We start from the raw sequence: 21,187 nt of genomic DNA on the forward strand, positions 1-21,187 counted from the left end.
GCCTGCTGGGACTCTCGTCCCCAAACCCAGCACACCAGGGCAGCCACAGAGGCCTGCACCCCAGGTGGGAAAGCAGGAGGCCAGTGACAACAGGAACAAATGCAAGGGCTCACCTGGCACCTGCTGGGGGGCGAGCTCCGTGGGGTCCTGCAGGCTGATAAAGAGCAGGAGGCCTGCAGCTCCGAACAGCAGGATGGATGAGAACATGCAGGCCAGCCGCATTGTGCCAGGTCGCAGGGTCATCCAGGGCACACTCAGGGGTCACCTCTTGGGTGTGGGAGGCACTTTCTTCCCTCATCGTCCAAATCCGGCATCCATCAGGCTGAGGTCTACAGGGCAGAGGGGGAGGAAAGAATCACCTCTGAGTTGCAGGATATTGAGGCCCTGGTCACTGCAGTAACCCCGTGTAATTCAGATCCTACTGAAGCCTGGGAATTCAGAGGGGAGCCTAAAGACCCACAGCTGAGGACCAGTGGACACCCTCTGGCACTGTCCAAAACTTCCTTGAGCCTCCCAATGAGTATGTGTGCTCCCCTGCAGGGGTCTAAGTACAGGCAGGAATATGGGTCCTTATCTCTGGAAACTGGTCCAGTGGATAGATCTGCCTATACTCTGGCCCCTCTCTAGAGGATGTTGGGACACGGGTCTCCATGGACAGGAGGCTCCAGAGCCAGGGGATGCTCAGACATAGATCAATTCCCCCACATCAGGCAGAGCCGTCCTCACAGCTGACAGACAGACAAATGGCCTGGCAGGATCCAGGCCCTGCTGGATAGTCACACCAGCAGGAGCTGAAGCTCTGGCCACTCCTTGGTTGTCCCAACACTCAAGGAAATTGGCGTGGAGCTGTGGTGGGGCAGTCAGATCTACCAACTTCAGACCCCAGACTTAGGATCAGAGGCTGAGTGTAACGGCTCTTCTCTTCCTGCCTGCTTTTCTGGCCCCTGCAGACCCAAATCAGGCTCATGTCACTTGCCCCTCACCCTGGTTTCTCCTAAAAAGCAGAAGAAATGCCCAATATCCCACATATCAATCTGTGATCCCCAGCTGGGTCAGGCTGTGGATCAAGATAGAAGCACCCCAAGGCCATTTGCCCAAAGGAGGGGTGGGCATGGTGGAGTGGGATGCGCTGAGGAACAGGTGCACAGATGGCCAGGCTGGACAGGAGGCAGGCGTCCTGGGCACCTCCCCTTAGAAAGACCCTGTGTCCCCTTACCTTCAACCAGTTCTACTGGCCTGAGCCTCCTCAAAAGATCAGCCTGCCTCTGCCTTCCACCCAAAGAGCCTGCAGGGGAACTTCCCATCTTAGCACAGGGCAGTGCCCACGGGAAGCTGAGGTACATGGGCAGCTCCCAGCAGCCTCCAAGACCACAGTGAGGTAGCTGGTCTGGCCCCAAACCAGATGTGCTCCTTGACCAAGGAGGTTTCCCTACCCAGGCACTGAGATGGGGGAAACAGCCCCCACCACTGTCTGTGTGTCCAGCCTCTGGAGGGTGAGGCAGAAAGTGATAGAAGGAGGCCCTCCCTTCTCCCCTGCTCCCCCCCCCCAAAAAAAAAACGCTCCCAAGGATGAGAATGCTTCTCAGGAAAGTTCAGGGGCTGAGGAGTATAGACTGCAGGTTTGGGTTTCTTCCCTCTGCAGTCTCTGTAATTATTTTTTCACTCAGTTAACTTTAATTAACCTGCCTTAGGCCTGTACGCGCCTGGCGCAGGGCTCCCTGGACTGTGCCGAGCAGGTGCTTCCCACGATCTCCCAGCTTTTATGTTCTGAGGCAGCGCTGAGCTGGGCTCGTTTTGTCTCAGGAGCTGGCTCTGGAGTTTCGTGCAGGCCCTGGCCTCAGTGGGGAAAAATAAAGGACTGCCACTTCCTGCCATCAACCGGGCCAACCCTGCCCTGCTTGCAGTGGGTAAAAATGGAGAGCCATATGTCCCCAAAAGTTCAGACCCAGAAACTCTTTGTGTGGAGCCAGGGCCTCTCCTCCTCCATGATGGCCCTGGATGGAATCCTACTGGGGGTCTGACTCATCATCCTGCAGAGACACAGGTGCACAGTGCAGGTTTCTGATGTCACTGAAAGACAAGGCCAATCAACGCAGCCCCCTGCCAGTCTCCAGCTCCTGGAGGAACATGAGCAACTAAGGCAGAGGTGGATCTCCTCTCTCCCTCCCTGGCTCTGCCTGCCACAAGCAGTTGGCTGAGCCCCTCAAGATGCCCAGGCAACCTTGGAAAGGAGATAGAAGGGTAGAAATGACATTTCACACTGATGCAGTGGAGGTCAGATCTTCAGGCAGGGAACAGAAAAGGCAGTTCAAGTCCTCTCTGGGCTCATTTGTATATGTACCTAGCCCCGGGCATGAGCAGGCACATGCACACTAACACGTATACACACATGCCTTGGTGTGTAAAGGCAAGGCAAGTGCCTGAACATGTGCGTACACACACACACACACACACACACCATCAATGGTCCCCAGCAAGGCCCCAGCTGGCCATAGTGTTGACAATCTTTGTGCAGCCACGTTGGCCTCCTGAGCCAGACAGCAGGCAGCCAATTTGATTGAGAATGGGTAACTGTGGACATCAAGACCTTTTGTAAGGAAGGAGAGAGGGATGGAGACAGGAAGGACAGAAGAAATGATAAATGATAGCTAGCATACTGAGCTGCCTGGCAAAATAGCTAATAATGTGACCCCCAATATCTGCCCAAAGACTCCATATGATGAACAAAGGGGCCTCAGAAGCATGTGTGATCGTCATCATGTTTGTTTAATAGCTGGTGCTACAGATGTGGCTACAGGAAGCTGGTCGGCCCTCCCCTCCCCAATCTTCTGTCACACTGTCACCATTTGAGCTGATACAGACTTCCCCTGTCGATGACTAATGGGTCCCTACAGCTGTGACCTATCTTAGCTTTCTGAACCTTGCTCACATCAAACCCACCACACGGAGCCAGGCTCCAACCACCCACACGCCTGGTAGCTAGGACAAGGATCACATCCCTGCCCCCAAATCTGGTGAGGAAGAGAACACTGTGCCCTGCCCCGCACCTTCACTGCAACAGGAGAATCAACTGTGTACCTCTGTCACTTCCGAGAACCTCCAGAGGACACAAGCACCTTGGCCACAGTCAGGAAGCTGGGGTTAGAGCACCCTGTGGCTTCTCTGTCCAAGCCCCTAAGCCCCAGACCCCAGACTTTCCCTTGGGAACCCTCTTCTCTGGGTCTGCTCTCACTGGGGACCACATGACCAGCTCACTCCTCAAAAGATCAGCCCGCCTCTCCCGGATAACCAGCTTGCAAGCCTAGCTGGGTCTGTCATGCCTTAGGAGGGGGCAAAAATTCTAGAATCTGTGCGAGACTCCCCGTCCCAAAGGTGAGGAGTGGATGGGAAGTCCCTGACAGGCCAGAGACTCACACTGCAGGTGCCGTGGGCCTCACCCCCCCACTGTTCCCTTGAGGGTTCTTTTCTACAAAGTCACAAGATATTTTCAAGACAATGGGGAGATGCCAGTCCAAAGCCATTTTCTCCACCTCTTTCAATCAAGCTATTGCCTGGGGTTAGATGCTGTAATCTGTCACAGACCAAGGCTTGGCTGTCCCAGCGCCCTATCAGGACTCAGCTCCCACCTGGGACTGTCCCATCCTCACCACACATGACATCACACTCAGCTCCAGTGACAAGTGCAATTTCCCCTCACCTCCCTTCATCCTTTCTGAGACTGAAAAACAATAAGAAAATTCAAATGATTAGGGGTAGGTAGAGAAGGAGGAGGCTTAAGGCAGGAAAAACACACAGTCCTTTTGAGTTTCCGGAGCCACCTGCCCTTCTCAAAATTCCTAGTCCTCCCAGCAGCTTCTCTCCCCAAGGCCTGGGTGGCATCGCCAATTTTTACTTTAAGAAGGAAAAAAGATCCAATTAATCTTGTAAACACCTCCTGGGACACAGGGCAGGGCCAATGATTCCTCCCATTTCCTTATTTATCTGATTTAAATTTTTGTCATTTTGAAGACACTGACTTCAGGGCACAAGCAAGGACTTGGGAATCGGGCCAAAATACACGCACCTCCAGTGGCGACAGCCGGACGCTCGGACGGCTCCAAGGACACGCTTGGCTGCAGCTGCTCCAAGGCCTGGACACTGGCCACCGTCACCCAGAGGACCCTCTGGCGGTGGGAAGCCACCCCAGCATCCCGATCCAGACAGCCTGGGTGCACCCACGTGGTCAGTGGGCCCCAGGCCCAGGAAAGTTCTCTGTCCGTCTTTCTCGTCACACGGGCAGGAGCGAACAATGACGTCCCTCCCGGCTGAGGGCTCCAGGAGAAGCTGCTCGTTGGGAGAGAGGCTGCTATGGCAACTTGAGGAGAATGGAGCCAGGCACTGCCGTCACCTTGAATCCGGCACCGTGCCTTCTGCCACAGCAGCCTAGGGGACCTGGCGCCCAGCTCTTCCCCTCCCTCGCCGGAGCCGGGCACGGGCAGCTGACCCCTGGCTTCCCTCCTCAGCCTCCTGGCCTCAGAAACTCATCTGCTCCTCGCTGATCGGAGTACACAGCCCGGTTCCCCGAGAGTACCACCTCCATCTGTTTTGTCAGACTAGTTCTTCCATGTGTGCGGCTCCAGCTTACTTCTGAGATGGGGCTCTTCTTGATTTCAGCTCATTAAAATCCTGCAGCTAATTAAAACCGCTCTAACAGCGGCAGCAGCAGCAGCAGCAAACTCTGGGACAAGTCCCTCCAGTTTTTATGCGTAGGCATAAAGTTGCGGATGCTCTCCCAGGATGATGGATGGCTGCAAGGCTAGGATTCCGAGGCAGGGCTGCAGACTCAGAATTGCTCCTGCCCTGCCCGTGCCTGCTGGGTCTGGGGGACGCTGGCCTGGGTCCTGAAATCCTCAGGGTCCAGCCATGCACACCTAGGCCTGTCCAGCTGCACTGGGTCCTGGGGAAACAGTAATTCACCTGCCATCCACTCTACTACCACGGCACAGGATCCCTTTCAATTCCTTAAGATTTCTGTGGGGCAGAACAAGGGTATCCTAAGGTGTAAATCAGGCTCAAATACCCCCCAAACATTGCTCTGGGACCCCCAATCCCCTGCCGCCAAGGAACACTGCAGCCCAGCCTCCCACTATCACGTACACAAAGAAGAGCTACGTGAAGGCTAAGGATGAAAATGTGCAGCTGCAATGAGAGGGTCCTGAGGGTCTGACCAAGGAGCCACAGGACACAAGACCATTGATTGCTGCCAGAGACAGAATGAGACCATGGATACCATCTCTGCCTAGGACTTACATGCTTAGGCATTTTACAGCAATGGGACAGAGTAGGGGATAGCAATTTTCCAGGAAGAGAAACTGAGTACCTCTTCACCCCCATCCTAGCAGCTTGGAATGCCCACTCAGCACCCCAAATCCCCTAAGCCTGGGGGCCTCGGAGCTGGCCCCTCTCCCCCACGTGCTTATCACCAGACTCAGACTCAGAGCCTTGGGAGCTGCTTCTGAGCCTTTCCTCATCTTTGTATTCCCAGCACTTAGCACAGAGCCTGGCACAAGGAAAGTGATCGATAACCTGTGCCGCATGTGGAATGAGCACGAGTTAATAGATGGAAGTGTTGGGGGCCATCGGGAGAGAGGCACTCCATGAACTTGGAATTTTAAAAAGGTCATTTATGTTTCAGGGAGCTGTGTGTTTGTTTTGATCAGGTTTGGGATGGAATCAGGTCCAAGGAGTAGCCCAACCCAATGATGGGAGGAGAGGCAGGAAGTAAGCTCCACCCCACCTGATTCCTGCCCCAGGAACCTGATGGAGCTTGAGAGCTCAAACATACTCAAGGCACCGACTCCACCCAAACCCAACTTTTGAATCCTCATGTTGGGGATGAGAGATTGCTGATCACGAGGCTTGAAGACTAATATATGTCTCTCTATATATGTGTATATTAACATGCTTAATACTTGCACAAACACATGCACAAGTCATTTGGATGCTGGAAAAGTGATTCTCTCCAAATCTTTCCAATACTGTGTGATGATAGGAAACCTCCAAACAAAAGTACAGTTTTCCTGGGTTGACCAAAAGCTGGTGAAAGCAACACATGCTTTCATCAACGTGTCTTACCCTTGGAAGACAGGCTAAGTGAGACAAGCCAATTGCATATATATGAGGTACCGAGAGTTGTCAAATTCATAGAGACAGCAAGTAGAATAGAGGCTACCAGGGGCCAGGAGGCGAGACAGGTAGCTATTATTTAATGGATACAGAGTTTCAGTTTGGAAAGACAAAAGTTTTAGAGATGAAAAAATGGTGAGGACATACTAAAGGCTACTGATCTGTGACACTGATAAATAGTTAAAATTGGTAAATTTTATATTTTTTAGAAAGAAATAAATGAGCATCTTGAACGAAGCCATGGGTATCATGGGAGGGACACCAGGATCAGAGCAGGGAGCCCTGCTTCTGGGCCTGGCTCCCCCTCCTACCAACCGCACGAGCCCCATGACTTGATTCCCCTAATTTTGGACTCAGTCCTCCTTCAAAATATCTACTGCACAGGATCTTCCAACTGCCTTGAAGCTCTGCTGTGAGACAAATATCTTAGAAAACAGAAAGGCACCTTGCGAATTTCATTTATGTGATGCTACTTTCAGGCAAAGCAGGTGGTCCTGTGGAGAATGTCCCTCATCCACACCTGTCACCTGTTTCTCACCATGGATCTGGGCCACTGCCACACCATGGTCTCAGGAAGACTGCCAGGGGGCATATCCCAGTGTCCTACACCCTGAGAGGTGCTGTTCCAGAGATAACAGGTTCCCCATGGACCCAACAAGCCTGCCAAGCTGTTCATGACAACTCTGTCCTTGCTTGAGGGATCAAAGGCCCTGATACAGGAATTATATTCTTGGGTTCTTTCTGGTCTGCAAAGCCTCCACCTGAGGCCATCCTGGCTAAAGTGAATCGCACCTGGGGCTACGCCCTACCTAGGGGACCATTCCTCTGTGTGGGGACTTCTGCCCTGGGTCTGCTGAGGCAGTGTCCCATATAATGATAGAAATCATTTAGAGGCAGAAATCTACAACAGGGCTAATGATATGGATCCTGCGATATCTAGAGCCACCCTTTCCATTTAAAAGTCTTTAATTTTTAAAGAACTTAAAAGGATAACCTAGGGACCCATGTGGTGGTGGAAAGGTTCTCTTTCTCGACTGTATCAATGTCAATATCCTGGTTGTGATATTGTACCATAGTTTTGCACAATGTTGCAAAAGGGGGAAACCGAGTAAAGACTTCACCCGGTTACTCTGCACTCTTTCTTACAACTGTATGTGAACACATAACTATCTCAAAATAAAAAGTTTTAAAGAATCAAGAAACTTAAAAATAAAAATCACTGGCCTTTCAGCTCATGCATAATGGAAGCAGATTCTAATGTTGTACACGTAAATAATAGATAACCATTTTCATGGATCAGTGCCATCCCTTGTTGTATAAGAAACATTTTAAAGTTAAGGGACTATGCCTTTAATAAGAAAATTTGATGTGTTAGCAACTACTGGTTGATCTTTGTACATTTTTCAATTGCAAATTGCACTTTTAAAATGCAAACAATTATTAATATTGATTTGGACTAAAACAATATTGAAATTCAATATATTTCCAGCTCTTTTATGAATTACCCTGTGGATACGTGGTGATTATGATAGAAGAGTATTTGCATGCTCAATTTCTTTTTCAGTGAGGATCCTTGAAGAGGGCTGATGTGATCCATAGATAATGAACTTCATAGGGACAAGACTGGCTCTGGAGTCCTCGGCCAGGATCTCTGATTTAGACACTGCACAGTCTTTGAGCTACCACTTTCTTTGCTGGGATTTTCCCAAATCGGTCTTAGAGAACACGGGTGCTAAACACCTGCTCACGGCCTAGAATAGGATTTCAGTTTTTAGAGGCAGGCTCAGGAAAGGAACAGATATTTATCATGCTCTGCCCATGTTTCAGGATACACAGGATACAACAGAAACATCTCATTTAGCTTTCACACAATAACCTCTTGAAGTGAAAGTCATTATCCTTATTTATCACAGGTTTGGTACTCTGTAAGGAGAGGCTGAGATGGAGTTTGGGGGTGCAAGATGCTTATTAAGAATCAACACCTGTGAAGGGAAAAGAAGAAAAAGTAGACAGCAGAAGCTCTGGGGTGAGAAGAGCCTTCAGAGTATCTGGCAGCAGGCAGAAATGGCCATATCTTTAGATCTCCAGAATCTTCCATAGCTAGACATGGGCTGACCAGGGCAAAGTATGACCACGGATGAGGCAGTTTGCCACAGCTGAGGCATGTCCTGAAGGAGCTGACAGCTGAGTCTGAATGCTGACCACATGGCCTGTGGGTGGTCAGCAAGTTCTCCTGGAAGGGAATCCAGGCAGCGTGTGTCAAAGCCCACCTCTGTTTCACAGCTGACAAAATTAAGACCCAAGGAGACTAAACACGCCAAGGTTACAAAGTAAATAAGAGCCATCCCCCATCTGTCTGACTCAAATCCTGTCTCTCTCTATTCCAGCCACTGCTTTTCCCAAACCAAAGCTTAGATTGGACGGTCCTGACCTTCAGTTACTGAGACATGAAGGTTTGGAAGTCTCTAGAGGAATATGCTGAAAGTAAGCAAATAAACTCACCTCAACATCCTGCCAACACAAAGGCAAACGTGTGCTCTGTGTACACACAGTCACGCACGGACACACGCCTGCTTCTTGACAATTATCTCAAGAAGGTGGGGACATGGATTATTTGGGTTAAGGTCTCCCCTGACAGCACAGTCTGGAGAACATCTCCCCCAGTAGGGCCCTCGGATCCTGCCAAGAGCAGCCAAGGATGCTTCATGCTGCATGGCCGGCCTCCTTTTCCTTTTCGAAAGCACTGAGCTATTCACATTTTCCAGCTGCTCTGACATCCACAGCCTCAGCAGGGAAAATTATAGGGAAGAAAAAAAAAATTGCATATTTACTTCTCAAAATTGAAAGTTGGGGTATAATATGGCTAGAAAGGAGTGTGTAGTAAACCCCAAGTGCTCTGGCCCCTGGCAGGGTGCAGCTTCCTCCAAGCTGCCAATAGCAATCCAGAGACTCCAGAGGGGGAGAAAAGGGCAAGGAGATTGGCTTCTTTCCAGGGAATCCCTTTCCCTGTGGTTGGCATCAGGAGGGCCCAGGGGACTTGCCTTTGTGTTTCCAGTTCCAACTGTGCCTGGCACAGAGCAGGTGCTTGGGCAATGTGTGATGAGCAGAGAGACCTAGAGGACGGTGAAGGTGAAGAGCAGCTCCTATAATCGAGAATGTTCCATGGGCCTGTATCCATGCATGATCATCCCCTTTGCAGGCTGGCTGACCTTCTAAGCTGTCTCCGGCAGTGACCACTGCATTCTCGGTCCCTAACCTCTCCAGAATGATCTTTCGCTGGAGCTCACCTCTGAACAGGCTGTTCTCTCCCAATCCGAGGGACTCAAGTACTAAGAAGATGGCAGAACAATTAAACCTCCTGGCCCTCTCCTGGTTGCTCTGTGGCCACAGGATGGGGTCAGGTTTCGGTGACCTGGAAATTCTAATGCATGGGTAGCCTGCCTCTTCTATGAGGTTCCGCCCCATGTCATCCTCCACCTGATATCTTCTTTTCCAAGTCCTCTTCAGCCCAACTGATCCCTTGTTGCCCCCTTCTTTCTCCAGGGGATATTGAAAAGATAGAAATTTGGGCCTTCCTTACCCTCCTCCCTTCCCCCCCCCCCCCATCCAGCCACAGACTCAGCCTTCTGAGTTCAAGTTGTCTCTCTTTTTCTCCTCCTTGGTGCTACACAGATTCAGCACCTAGAGCCTGGACAGCTCCCGGCCTCTGTATAGATCCTGCAGTACATTTGTGGTCCATCTGGTCAAACTATCTGAGGGCTCCATTCGACCAATGTCCTGAGTTCTTCAAACATCCCTGGGTGACCCACAGGCTAGGTGAGGATCAACTCTCTGCTAACCTCTCACCATTCCCTAGTAGCCCCCAGGTCCCCTCCACGGATCCCTGAGCTTTCCTCCAACACAGGTAATGGTAAGAGGATAGTGTAGAGAAGACAGCCCCGGGCTCCAAGGGCTGATACTGAGCACTACATTTTCTCACTGAGTGACTTGGAGCATCATCTTGTCACACTTCTGAGCTTCAGTTTTCCCAACTAGTAATTAGATCCTTTGTGGACTGGCACCATGGGGCTACTGGGTAAGATTCCTGCTGTGGTGGGTGGCTGTCCTGGAGTAAAAGAAAGAAGCTCAGGGCAGGCAGATGTGCTGCCTCTGCAGAGGGCCCACTCCTCCACAGCTGGTCTTGCCTTCTTTACAAATGGCTTTGCTGATTCTTTGCTTATCCTGAACAATACAAAAGGGGGTCTAGCTTCTCTCTCCCTGAGCCTGCAACCTCTTTCCTACTGTCTTGAGTGCTGGACGTGTTTACCACTCAGTCTTAAGGACACAGGTAGAAAAGATCCCAGGTGTGGAACCCCATGGTATCTGTTTGCCTGGCCAGGGTGGTGGGACAAGGCAGCCCTGAGCTGACTGGAGCATTTTAAAATAGAATGGCACCCACACAGGCCCCGAGCTTGTGCCCTGTACCACCCTGTCATCTGATCACCTATGGGGCTGCGTGAGCCCTGACTTCATTGCCAAAAGGAGGAAGGCAGACAGGTAGAAGCATGCATTTTTATAAAGGGAACCAAAGTGGTCAATTGCTGATCTTTCGTGAGTACCTGTGTGAAGAAGCCCATTTCCAGTAATAACCATATGACCCTTTTATAATGAAAATTATTTTTAAAGTAATACATCCAATAACCATCTGCAGCAGATCCAGAACTTCAGATCTGCCAATTTGGAAACCTGGATTTTTAACTTAAAGTTTCTGATTCTCAAATTGGCATGTAATGCCCATTTTAAAAACCTACTCAAGGGGCTGGGAGTGTAGCTCAGTGGTAAAGCACATGCTTAGCATGCACAATCCCAAACAGAAAGAGAGGATGAAAGACAGACAGATGGAGGAGGGAGGAAGAATAACCTACTTCAGCCAATCAAAATCTGTGTCCAAGCTCTGTCTGGGGTCCCCCCAATGCCTCCTTTGCTATGAAAAACAAGGTAGCCTGGATTGTGAAATGGGTGTATAATCCCTGGGTTTCAAACTGCTTCAAAGACTCTGGTGCAAAATTAGCTGAGCAGAAGCAAAGCTAACTTTGCCTCCCTGACCTGTGAGCTGATCGTGTGAGGAAAAGCTGCAGTGGCCTTGCTGGTCAGCAGCTGGCTCCTACGGCTCTGTAATCCAACGGCACAGTACAGAACGTGGGCTTCAGCACAAGGCAGCAGCCCCTGCCTGGAGGACAGTCATGGGCAGGGGCAGGGGAATGGGGCACAGTCCAGCTCTGCCTCTTTCTCCCCACGCACACACACTTGCACTCGTTATGGGTTGAATTGCATTCACCCCCTCCCCCATGCAAAATTCTTATGTTGAAATCCTAACCCCCAGCACCTCAGAATCTGACCTTCCTTGAAAAAAAAAAAGGTCATCATAGAATATTAGTTAAGATGAGGTCATCCTGGAGTACAGTGAGCCCCTAATCCTATAGGACTGGTATCCTTACAAAAGGGAAACTCTGAACACAGATGCATACAGATGCATGGATAAAGAGAGAATCTTTCATGCCCCCATGGCTCTGCGCTGTACCGGGGTGAGCACTGGGCTGAGTGGACACAGGTGCACACACATGGTTTCAGAACCTCTCGTTCCTGTCTGTGGCCACCAGCTAGGAGCAATCCATTGGCAGCCAGGCCCAACCCTGTTCCTGGCCACAGGAGAAAGGGCCCTAAACTGCCCTCACCCCATCTCAGCGATGTCGCCCTCCATTCCGGTGGCTGCTCGAGGTCAGGCTCCTTCCTGGCAGAGGAGAGTGAGGCTTTCTTCTTCACGCAGCCTGGAGGGAGGGTGGCGGGAGGGTGGCCTGGGTTGGGAGGGCTCGAGAGTGGCAGCTCAGCAGGGCCATCTGCCATCTGTGCCTCCACTCCACTCTCTGCTCTGTCCCCTCTCTGCCTCAGGGTGCATCACTCTGGCGACCCCTGGGAATTGGAAGCTAATTTTCCACGATCATTAGTGATGGAAAGACCTCAGGTTCTGCCTTTAATTAAAGTCAAACGCGGGGCCGAGGAGAAGCGCTGCATGCAGACATCCTCGTCTCACTTGTAAAAGCCATATGCAAATAATTAAGCAAGGCATGGAAGCCATAATTAAAAATTTCACAAACCCCCTCATTAGCTGAACAGTCTGCACAGAGAAGCAGGACCGAGTTCCTCCCCCATGCCGATGGCAGCTCCTGCAGATGGTTAATTGGGGCTGGGGGGAGCAGTAGGCCACACCTAGGTGACAGTGCACCTGGCAACGAGCTGGCAGGGCTCCTGGCCTCCTAGGCCAGCAGCTATGACTGTCACCTCCATCTAGGAAGCCTCTTAGGCAGAGTCAGGGCTCCCAGGGCAAAATGAGTGAATCCATCCCTTCATCGCAAAGCAAGGAGCCACCACTATACAGGACCCTGGTCACAAATTTCTCTGTCCCTCTGGCCCCAGCTCTGATTTATGCACAGTTGGGATGCAATAATAGAAGTGAGAAGGGTCATGGCTAAAGACTAGAGACCCCACCAGGTGTAGTGGTGCACAACTGTAATCCCAGCAGCTCCAGAGGCAGACAGGAGCATCACAAGTTCAAAGCCAGCCTCAGTAACTTAGCAAGGCCAGGCCTCAAAATAAAAAGTAAAAAGAGCTGGGGATGTGGCTCAGTGGTTCAGCACCTCTGCATTCAATTCTTGCTACCAAGAAAAAGAAAAATTGAAATTCCTCCAGCTGAACTCCCCTCCCCCCCAGTGTGCCCAGGAGGGAGGCAGGCTCAGCAGACCCTTTCTCTCTGCTAGTAACTATGTGTCCTGAGGCCTTTGAAGCCCTTCCAAAGGGCAGATGCCCCTAGGGCCCGTGGTCGCTGTACACAGTGACCCACCTCCAGACAAAGACCCTGGGCAGGACACACCCACACACCCAAAAGCACCCTGGGCTCAGGTCTAATCAGCGTTGCCACAACTAGGGGAGGGTGGGATGGGAGGGAAATGTGCTGGACATTCCTGTTCCCGATTTCTCTGGTCCCTTCTCTCCGCCTACCAAGGGGCACTAGCTGTCGCCCTCATCCCCCACAGACATGTGGTTCACCTCATGTCAGCCATCGATCCAGCCAGGCAAGTCCCGCAGGCACCATCTCCACTGGCTCATTGACATTTCCAAATGAATATTCACTCGTCCCAATCGCGGCCACTTGTTTTTCATCCGGTCTGATCAATGGCACTCCTCGAAAGGAAACATGACCAGAGGCAATATTGACATCCGGGAAGCTGCCTGGCTTGTGCAGGGACCAGATGTGTCCTCCCAGGCATGAGACTTGGATGTGGGTCAATTCACCTCGACCACAGACAGCCCTGCCCTGGGCGGGGCCGGAGCTTCCCAGACAGCGCTGAAGCTGTGAACTGGAAGTGATTACCAACCAGTCCAGAAAGAGGATCTTATGGGACTGCAGGGAGTCTCCGAGCTGAGTTCGTCCTGCCTGGGTGCCTCCAGACCCCGAGGACTCCTCCATGTGACATCTTCACCAGGTCCTTGAATCCACCCCCCTTGTGGTTCAGGCCCCACCCTTCCTGGTGGCTCACAAGACATCATTTCTCTTTTCTCTCTCTTCTCTGTCACACAAGAGAGGACACGGGACCCTCTAGACACCGCCCTAGGCATCCTGCTCTTAGAAGCTGGCCCAGCGCAGTCTCCATGCTGGCTGACGGACCTCTGCGTTTCTCACCCTCCCCAGCAAGAATGCGACAATCGGCACCAACCCCCAAACTTCTTGGGTGTCGACCCAATGTCACGAGTGGGGAATTCCACACCAGGAAACTTGGCTTCACATGCAAATTCATCAAAATATTGTATAGGAATACTTTCAGCCTATGGGTATAAAGTGTATATGAAATAAATGAATGTTGTGCTTAGACATGGGTCTCATCCCCAAGATATCTCATTGTATAAATGCAAATATTCCAAAATCTGGAAAATTTAGAAATCCAAAACACTTCTGGTTACAAGCATTTTACATAAGGGATACTTATCTCATACTACACAAACAAAGCGATACATTTGGATGAGGAAGTGAATTATCCCACTCGTACAAATCATGCATAAAATTTGCTTTCTGTGCTTCTTGATTTTTCTTTTTCTTTCTTTTTTATTTTTATTTTTTTGTGGTGCTGGAGATTGAACCCTAGGCCTCACATGTGGTAGGAAAACACTAGTGAAACATTTTGAATATACAAAATATGCAGATATATATGTATATACACACACAAACAGTGCATTCAGCACCCAGCTTAAAAATAAAACAATTACCAATATTTGGAGTCGCCTTGGATTCCTTCTATTACTTCTCTATTTCTTACTTCTAGAGGTAACCCATCCAAATAATAAATATTTAATGAACACCTACTACATGTCTGGCATTAATAGAGGCAACTAGGATCCATCAGTGAAAGATCCTGCCCTCACAGAACTCTATTTCAACCAGGAGAGAGACAGACACTATAATAAACATAATAAATTAGTAAATTATATATATCACTAGAAGGCGATCAATACTATAGAGAAAAGAAAACCAGAGCAGAGTGAGGGGGTGGGGAAGGCTTGAGGCTATAGGTAGGGTCTCAGGACCTAAGTATGTGGGAGTCCTCTTTGAGAAGATGCATTTGAGCCATGTGGATACGTAGGGAATAGACTGTGCAAAAGCCCTGGGGTGGGGGCCTTCCTAATATCTAGTATGTCTAGAGAGTCAAAGGTGACATGATATAAGGGGGAAAGGGGCCAATCCCATGGGCCATTGCAAACACTCTGGCTCTGTCTCTGAGTGACACAAGAGTAGAGGAAGGACATGTTCTAGCTTGGATTTTGGCAGGATCCCTCTGGCCATTCAGGTATGCAAGGGCAGAAGCAGAGAGGCCGGTTGAGAGACCCAATCATGACATGGAAAGCTGTACCTGCCGTTCTTACGTGAGCACTGGTACTTTTAGTGGAGGACTTTATTTTGATGTCGGAGCGCACAGGTTGTTTACTTTGATGCTGTGATATCCACGGGTATCTTGGGTCTACTTTGCTGGCCAGGAGCTTTTTCTGGAATGGATATTGTGGATCCTGTAAAAACTATAAGTCACTCTTATCATCACACCTGGCCCTCCCTGCTATTTTTCCCAGTCAGAAGGTTAGGAACTCCAGTTGCCCAGTATATGCGTGTGAAATGGGACCGCAGGACAGACAGGGATGACCGGAGGTGGGGCAGGGGCTTGGAGCTGCCAGGCTACCTGGATCCACACTCTGGCCCCCACCACTTAGCAGCTACGTTACTCACCCTGGGCAAGTTACTTAACCTCTCTGTGCCTGTTTCTGCAAAATGAGCACAACAGTGGCAAGACTGTTGCCAGACTACGGGGACAGGAAGGGTGCTGTCCCTGGGGCACTGTGTGGCTCCTAGGGAGTGCTTGACCATGTGGGTGATTAAGCTGGGGAAGACGATCGCAGCTCCCCTGAGTGCTCTCTCTCAGGCAACCCCAACATCCTGGAGTTGGCAAGTTCTGAATGCCTGCAAGAAACAGGAGCTGTGGATGCTTCCAAGGAGGTCTCCAGGAAATGTCCCATGAGCCCAGAAAAATGTGACATTCCTGGAAAGGGCTTCCAGGAAACTGGCCCTGGAGCACTTCATCAAGAAAGGAGGGGGAGCTGCCCATTCTTGGCACGATGCTCTGCAGCGAGCGCTGGCCTCGGGCTACCTCTACTGGCGTGTGTCCTGACGAGCCATGGGGTTGGTATTTATTTGTAAGTTCTGTGTTCACAAAGCTATTTCAATCACATCTGCTGAGTGTGCCAAGCGCCATGCAGAATGATCCATTTGGAAAGTCTGACGCAGCTGCTTTTCCCCCCAGATGATTAAACTCATGGTAACCTTCAGCCCATACATGCGCCCCTCACCTTTGACAATTTAAGTTCAGACCAGAAGAACCCAGTGGTGCAATTTGAATTCATTGGTCTTCGACTTCTCAGCATCAGGAAGACAGCACAGCACCTGGTGGATTTTGTTTGGTGGGTTTTTTGATGTTTTGGATTTTTTTTTCTTCTTCTTACATAATTAATTATTTTGTTCACAAGGTTGAAGTCTCCTAAAAGAAATATGGCAAAATGCTAGAAGCTGACACTTGGCAGGGAATGACAGAGTATATTTTGAAAATACTTGTAAAGTTTTTTTTTTTTTTTCTTCTCCTGTGTTCACACACAGGGACACATACAACATCGTTGTCTTGAGTTCAGCTTTGCTGGAAAAGGCATGGAAGTCTAATATTATTTTCTAATTCAGCTCATTTACTTCGAAGAAATCTGACTCCAGTCCAGAGACATAATCAATTCTATTGGCTGTCCCCAAGGCTTAAGAAAACAAGATTTTTCTCTTTTTTTTAAAGATATTTTTTAATTGACATATTGTGCGTGTTCATGGGGTACAGCGTGACATTTCAATACATGTATACAATGTGTAATGATCAGACCTGGGTAACTGGCACATCCATTGACTCAGACATTCATCATTTCTTTGTGTTAGGACTCAAAAATTCTCTCCATTAGCTATTTTGAAATAGACAATTAATTGTTGTCATCCATTATTATCTTACTGTGCTACAGAACATTAGAAGTTATTCTTTCTACCCAGATGTACCCCAATACCCCAGCATTTTCTTAATGATATCTTTTTTTTTTTTGTAGCAGGGATTGAACCCAGGGGCACTTAACCACTACATCCCCAGCCCTTTTATGTTTTATTTTGAGACAGAATTCTGCTAAGTTGCCCAGGGTCTCGCCAAATTGCTGAGGCTGGCAATTGAGTCGCTGGGATTGTAGGCGTGCACCACCACTCCCGGCAGCGACAGTGCCTTTAACCACATAGCACATACACCTGGGCCCTTGCATGTGGTTTCCCTCCCACCCATTCATCACAGATAACAGGCAACACAGGTTTACCCGTCTGCAAAACTTGAAGTTCTCACTACGTCACATTTGGTGAGATGTTTCTCAAAAAAGTCCTCGGGGCTGCCTTCTGAGTTTCTTGGCCAAATCAAGGTCCAGTTGCCCTCAATGAGGGTTTCATGGGAATTTCCCAAGAAGGTGGGGATCTATGTGTTTTAGGATTGTGAGGGTTTTGTACAGATGGATGATGGACATTTGGGATCCCTGGGAGGTGTCCCGTTGCTAATTTCTCTCAGGTAAAGCAGAGAAAGAACTTCTCAGAAAGAAACCCAAAATACTTAGGTTTGGGGATCAATTTCACATGAGCTCAGTCCAAGGTTATTGAAGTCATGAGGGTGGTGCAGTATCCAGAATTTTCCAGCATCTCCAAAGAAAGTAAGCTCCAGCTCTGCAAGAGACATCCATCCATCCTTGAGAGGTGCTTCAGGCACCATCGTCAGCTTCTCCAAAAGGGACAAAGAAAGGAAAAGCAAGAGTCCTGATGCTTGTGCCTATTTTTGGATGCCCACTGGGATCTTGGTGGCCTGCAGCCAGAAGCAGGGGGTGTGGCGGGCCAGGCATCCACCATATTGGTGCTCTAAGATGCAGGCAAGTGTTGGTGTGTCTGTGGGTTTGTCTAGCACACAGAGACAGGTGCCAGCACATCGTACAGGTACCCATGGCTGATGGAAATGATCCTACCCTGGAGGCCTTTGGGACTCCTTGTCATAGTGTCAGGACCAACTTCCACGCTTGTAAAGGATAACACTGAAAATGTAACTCAAACAAGTTTTCCAAGTCCGTTTTTCAGCACTACTGTTGTGAATGTAAAAAAATAAAATAAAATAACTTTTCCTCAGAGCATGTATTCATCACCAAATAAAAAACACTTACATTTATGACACATAATGGGAACTACAGTATAAATGGCAACATAAACACACAACGACAGTCCAGAATGGACCTAGCACAAGGGCTAGAGAACCAAATCTCTTCCTCAAAATTCTGCAGAGCCCTACTTACCAGAAAAATGATGAAAAGCTTTACCTTCATAGTTTGATTATAAAAACATAATTTTCTATTTTGAACTCCTCCAACAAAACCTCTCCAGTTATTAGATATTCTTTTTCAAGCTTTACAAATCCGCCTTTCCCTCCCCAGAGATTCTGATACATCGAAGTTCCCCTGATCTGTTTCTCCTCTCCTCCATCTCTTGGGAGAGCTACTGCACTTCTCAACCACCTCTGGGGAGAGAATGTTAAGACAATTCCACTTGTTTTTCCAAAGACTAATTGCTCGAAGGCTACCCTTCCCTGCTCACAAGCCATGGCACTCAACTCTTTCCACTTCAGACACATGTGGACCATGCCCCAGCATCCAATATGGCGGAGACTGTGGGTTCTCCCAGCCCAGCGATGAGGAAGGCTGGTGAAGGCTCCCCAAAAGAAAGCAGGATTTTAAGCACCATGCATACAGCATGGAAAACCCAGGGTCCCTGAGCGATCAGCCTCCATCCCTTGGCAACAGTCACTCAGATGCAGTTTAGTTTAATTCCTTTCCACACCATCTCAGCATGCATGGCCACCTTCCTGCATATAATACCAGAAGGGGCAGAGTCATGGGGATGAAGGGACCTGAGAATTGTCCTTTCTCAAGCAGAGACAAGATCGAAAAGCAAATGTCAGATTTGCTCCCTGACACATGTGGGGTCATGCCCACTCTTCCCCACAGGTGCTGTTGTTTTAGGATGATATGAAGCGACTTTAAAAATGGCCAACATTTCTCCCCCGACACAAGAGCATAAATCACTACGTCTTTGGTGCTTTCTTTGTGGTATTGATTTTTTTCCGAGAATGAAGGCAGATGGTTCCGATATGGCATCATCTAATATTCCCCCAGCTTGATTTATAGATTTCTTTGTGCATTACCTGAACATAAACGAGTCTTGCATTATTTCCTGCACACTTGTCAAATTAAGGTAAGATATTCTTGTTGACCTTTAAGCCTAAAAAATAAATAAATAAATAAACGTGTCAGAGACATTTTCCAGCAAGCATTAAAACCGAGCTGGGTCCTCGGATGCCAATTAAGAGGATGTAATTATGAAGGGGGATTGTCGTCTGTGCTGCGGGTAATGATTTAATTTTAGTTTTAATGCGTTCACTCAATGGAGGAAAAGAAAATAAGCTGGTTACGAATCATCTTGTGAAAGAGACGAGAACAACTTGGCACCATTTGTTCCCTAATTTACCAAAACGGGAAGGAGCTGGGGGTGCTTGGCACCCGGGCTTTCCAGAAGGAAAGAACGTTTCTCAGAAGGTGCAGAAGGAAGAGGCACTGGCAGGAACCAAAATAGACACAAGGTGGCCGTTTGCTGTGATGTTACCAAACAGAGCCCGCGCCAGGCAGCGCGCTGGGCTGCGAGAGGGTGTGAATTGGATCTGACTTTGGGCAGCGAAGGATTCCGCTCAGGGGCTGCACCAAGCCTTTCTCCTATGCTGTTGTTTTTTTTTTTTTTTTTTTTTTTACCACTGCCCTTTCCGTGGTCAGGCCTAGACCCAGGGAAAGGGTCCCTGAGTAACCCTGCCTGCTGGGACACAAAGGGATGCAACCTCCCAGCACCTCCACTGTTGCGAAAGGTGAGACCATGCTGGCTGCACCCATCTGGGCTAGTGTCAGTGTGTCCAAACCTAGGTACACGTGCGTATGTGCACACCCATGCACAAGCACATGTGCCTGTGACCACGTAAAGCCTGACCCACCAGGCTGGGTGACAATCAACCTCTAATAAAGTCTGTCTTCAAGTTAAAGACACAAAGGAAATTGCTCGTGTCAGGCCAGCTGCTCTACAGACCCTCCTGTCTCCACTCTGTCCTGGTATCTCTGCTGTCCGTCTCCCTCCTCTCCAAACTCCATCAGTGCCCTCTCCCCTCAAAGCCTCCAACCCCTCCAGCCTCCTGTCCAGGCCCTGTCCCTTCTCACTTTCCGGGACCTTCTTTTCTTTGCTCTTTTCCACGTAACCCTGTTCCCTCTGCCTTCCTGGGCCACTGGGATCTGTCTTCTTCCTTCACACCCTGTGGACTCAGGAGACACCAGGCAGACAGCATTCTCCTCTGGAGACTGGGAGGAGACACTGGAGTCCTCTTCTCTTAGGGATTGTTCTCTGTAACACCCATTTGCAGGTACACACACACACACACACACACACACACACACACACACGTGAGCACACGCATATCCTGGAGGGCTTTGGTGGGTGTAGAGGAAAAACACCCTCCTTCTGGGTACCCCAGTCACATGGGGCATGAGGTACTCAGTTTCAGCCACGACTCATCCATCTCCGGCCATATGACTAATAGCCATGTGAGCTCATGGGCTCTTCCTGTCCTGCAGCCCAAGTTGCTTCAATGTCAACCCCAGGCCACCTGCTCAGATGTGATCCACCAGAAAGCTGGTGAGGCACAGATCCTGAAGCTGCCTTTCCGAATCCAGTGTGGGGATGCCACAGGTCTCTTACCAAACCTGAGGATACCATTTGTCTGCTCCAGTCTGCCCACATCAGGGCCCTTCCTGGGACTGGGCAGACCCCTCAAGGGCCAAACACTTACCGAGTACCCACCATGTGCAAGCTCAGGCCCCCTCCAGCTTGCACAGGATCTGGGAACCACTGGTGCCCCTAGAGGGCCTGCTCCCCACTAAAGTCCCAGAGGATACAGTTTTGGCACAGCCTTGCTCCTGGGCTCTGGCAGCCCTATCCTCACCCTGGTCCAGCTGGAAGAGGCTGCAGGACAGTGCTCAAGAAAAGCAATCCCTCCCACCCCCCAGTTTTGCAGGTTCTCAAACAATCCTTTGAACACGACAGTTCTGATTAAATGCCCTTCTGTGACTTGAGATCAATTAAACCAGGGTTGAGCAAACTGTGGGCCCTCCAGGCCAAACCTGCCAACTACATATTTCTGTAAATAAAGATTTATTGGAACACGGCCATGCCCATTCATTCCCACAGAGTCTACACTATAATGGCAGAGCTGAATACTTTCAGCCAAGACATTTTGGCCCAAAGTCTAAAATATTT

The 21,187-nt window shown here is 49.5% G+C and overlaps 1 protein-coding gene across 1 annotated transcript in view; it reads right to left on the reverse strand.

Annotated features, from left to right (window-relative positions):
* The window catches only part of Chst8 (carbohydrate sulfotransferase 8), a 115,971-nt gene that overhangs the window by 62,782 nt on the left and 32,002 nt on the right, over nt 1-21,187 (reverse strand). The window contains exon 2 of the mRNA XM_076838854.2: nt 114-329. Within this exon, the coding sequence (XP_076694969.1) occupies nt 114-243 (130 nt within the window). The 5' untranslated portion in view covers nt 244-329. The remainder of the gene's footprint in view (nt 1-113; nt 330-21,187) is intronic.

The sequence above is a fragment of the Callospermophilus lateralis genome, chromosome 18 (assembly GCF_048772815.1).
Source record: "Callospermophilus lateralis isolate mCalLat2 chromosome 18, mCalLat2.hap1, whole genome shotgun sequence".
NCBI classification, from domain to species: domain Eukaryota; kingdom Metazoa; phylum Chordata; class Mammalia; order Rodentia; family Sciuridae; genus Callospermophilus; species Callospermophilus lateralis.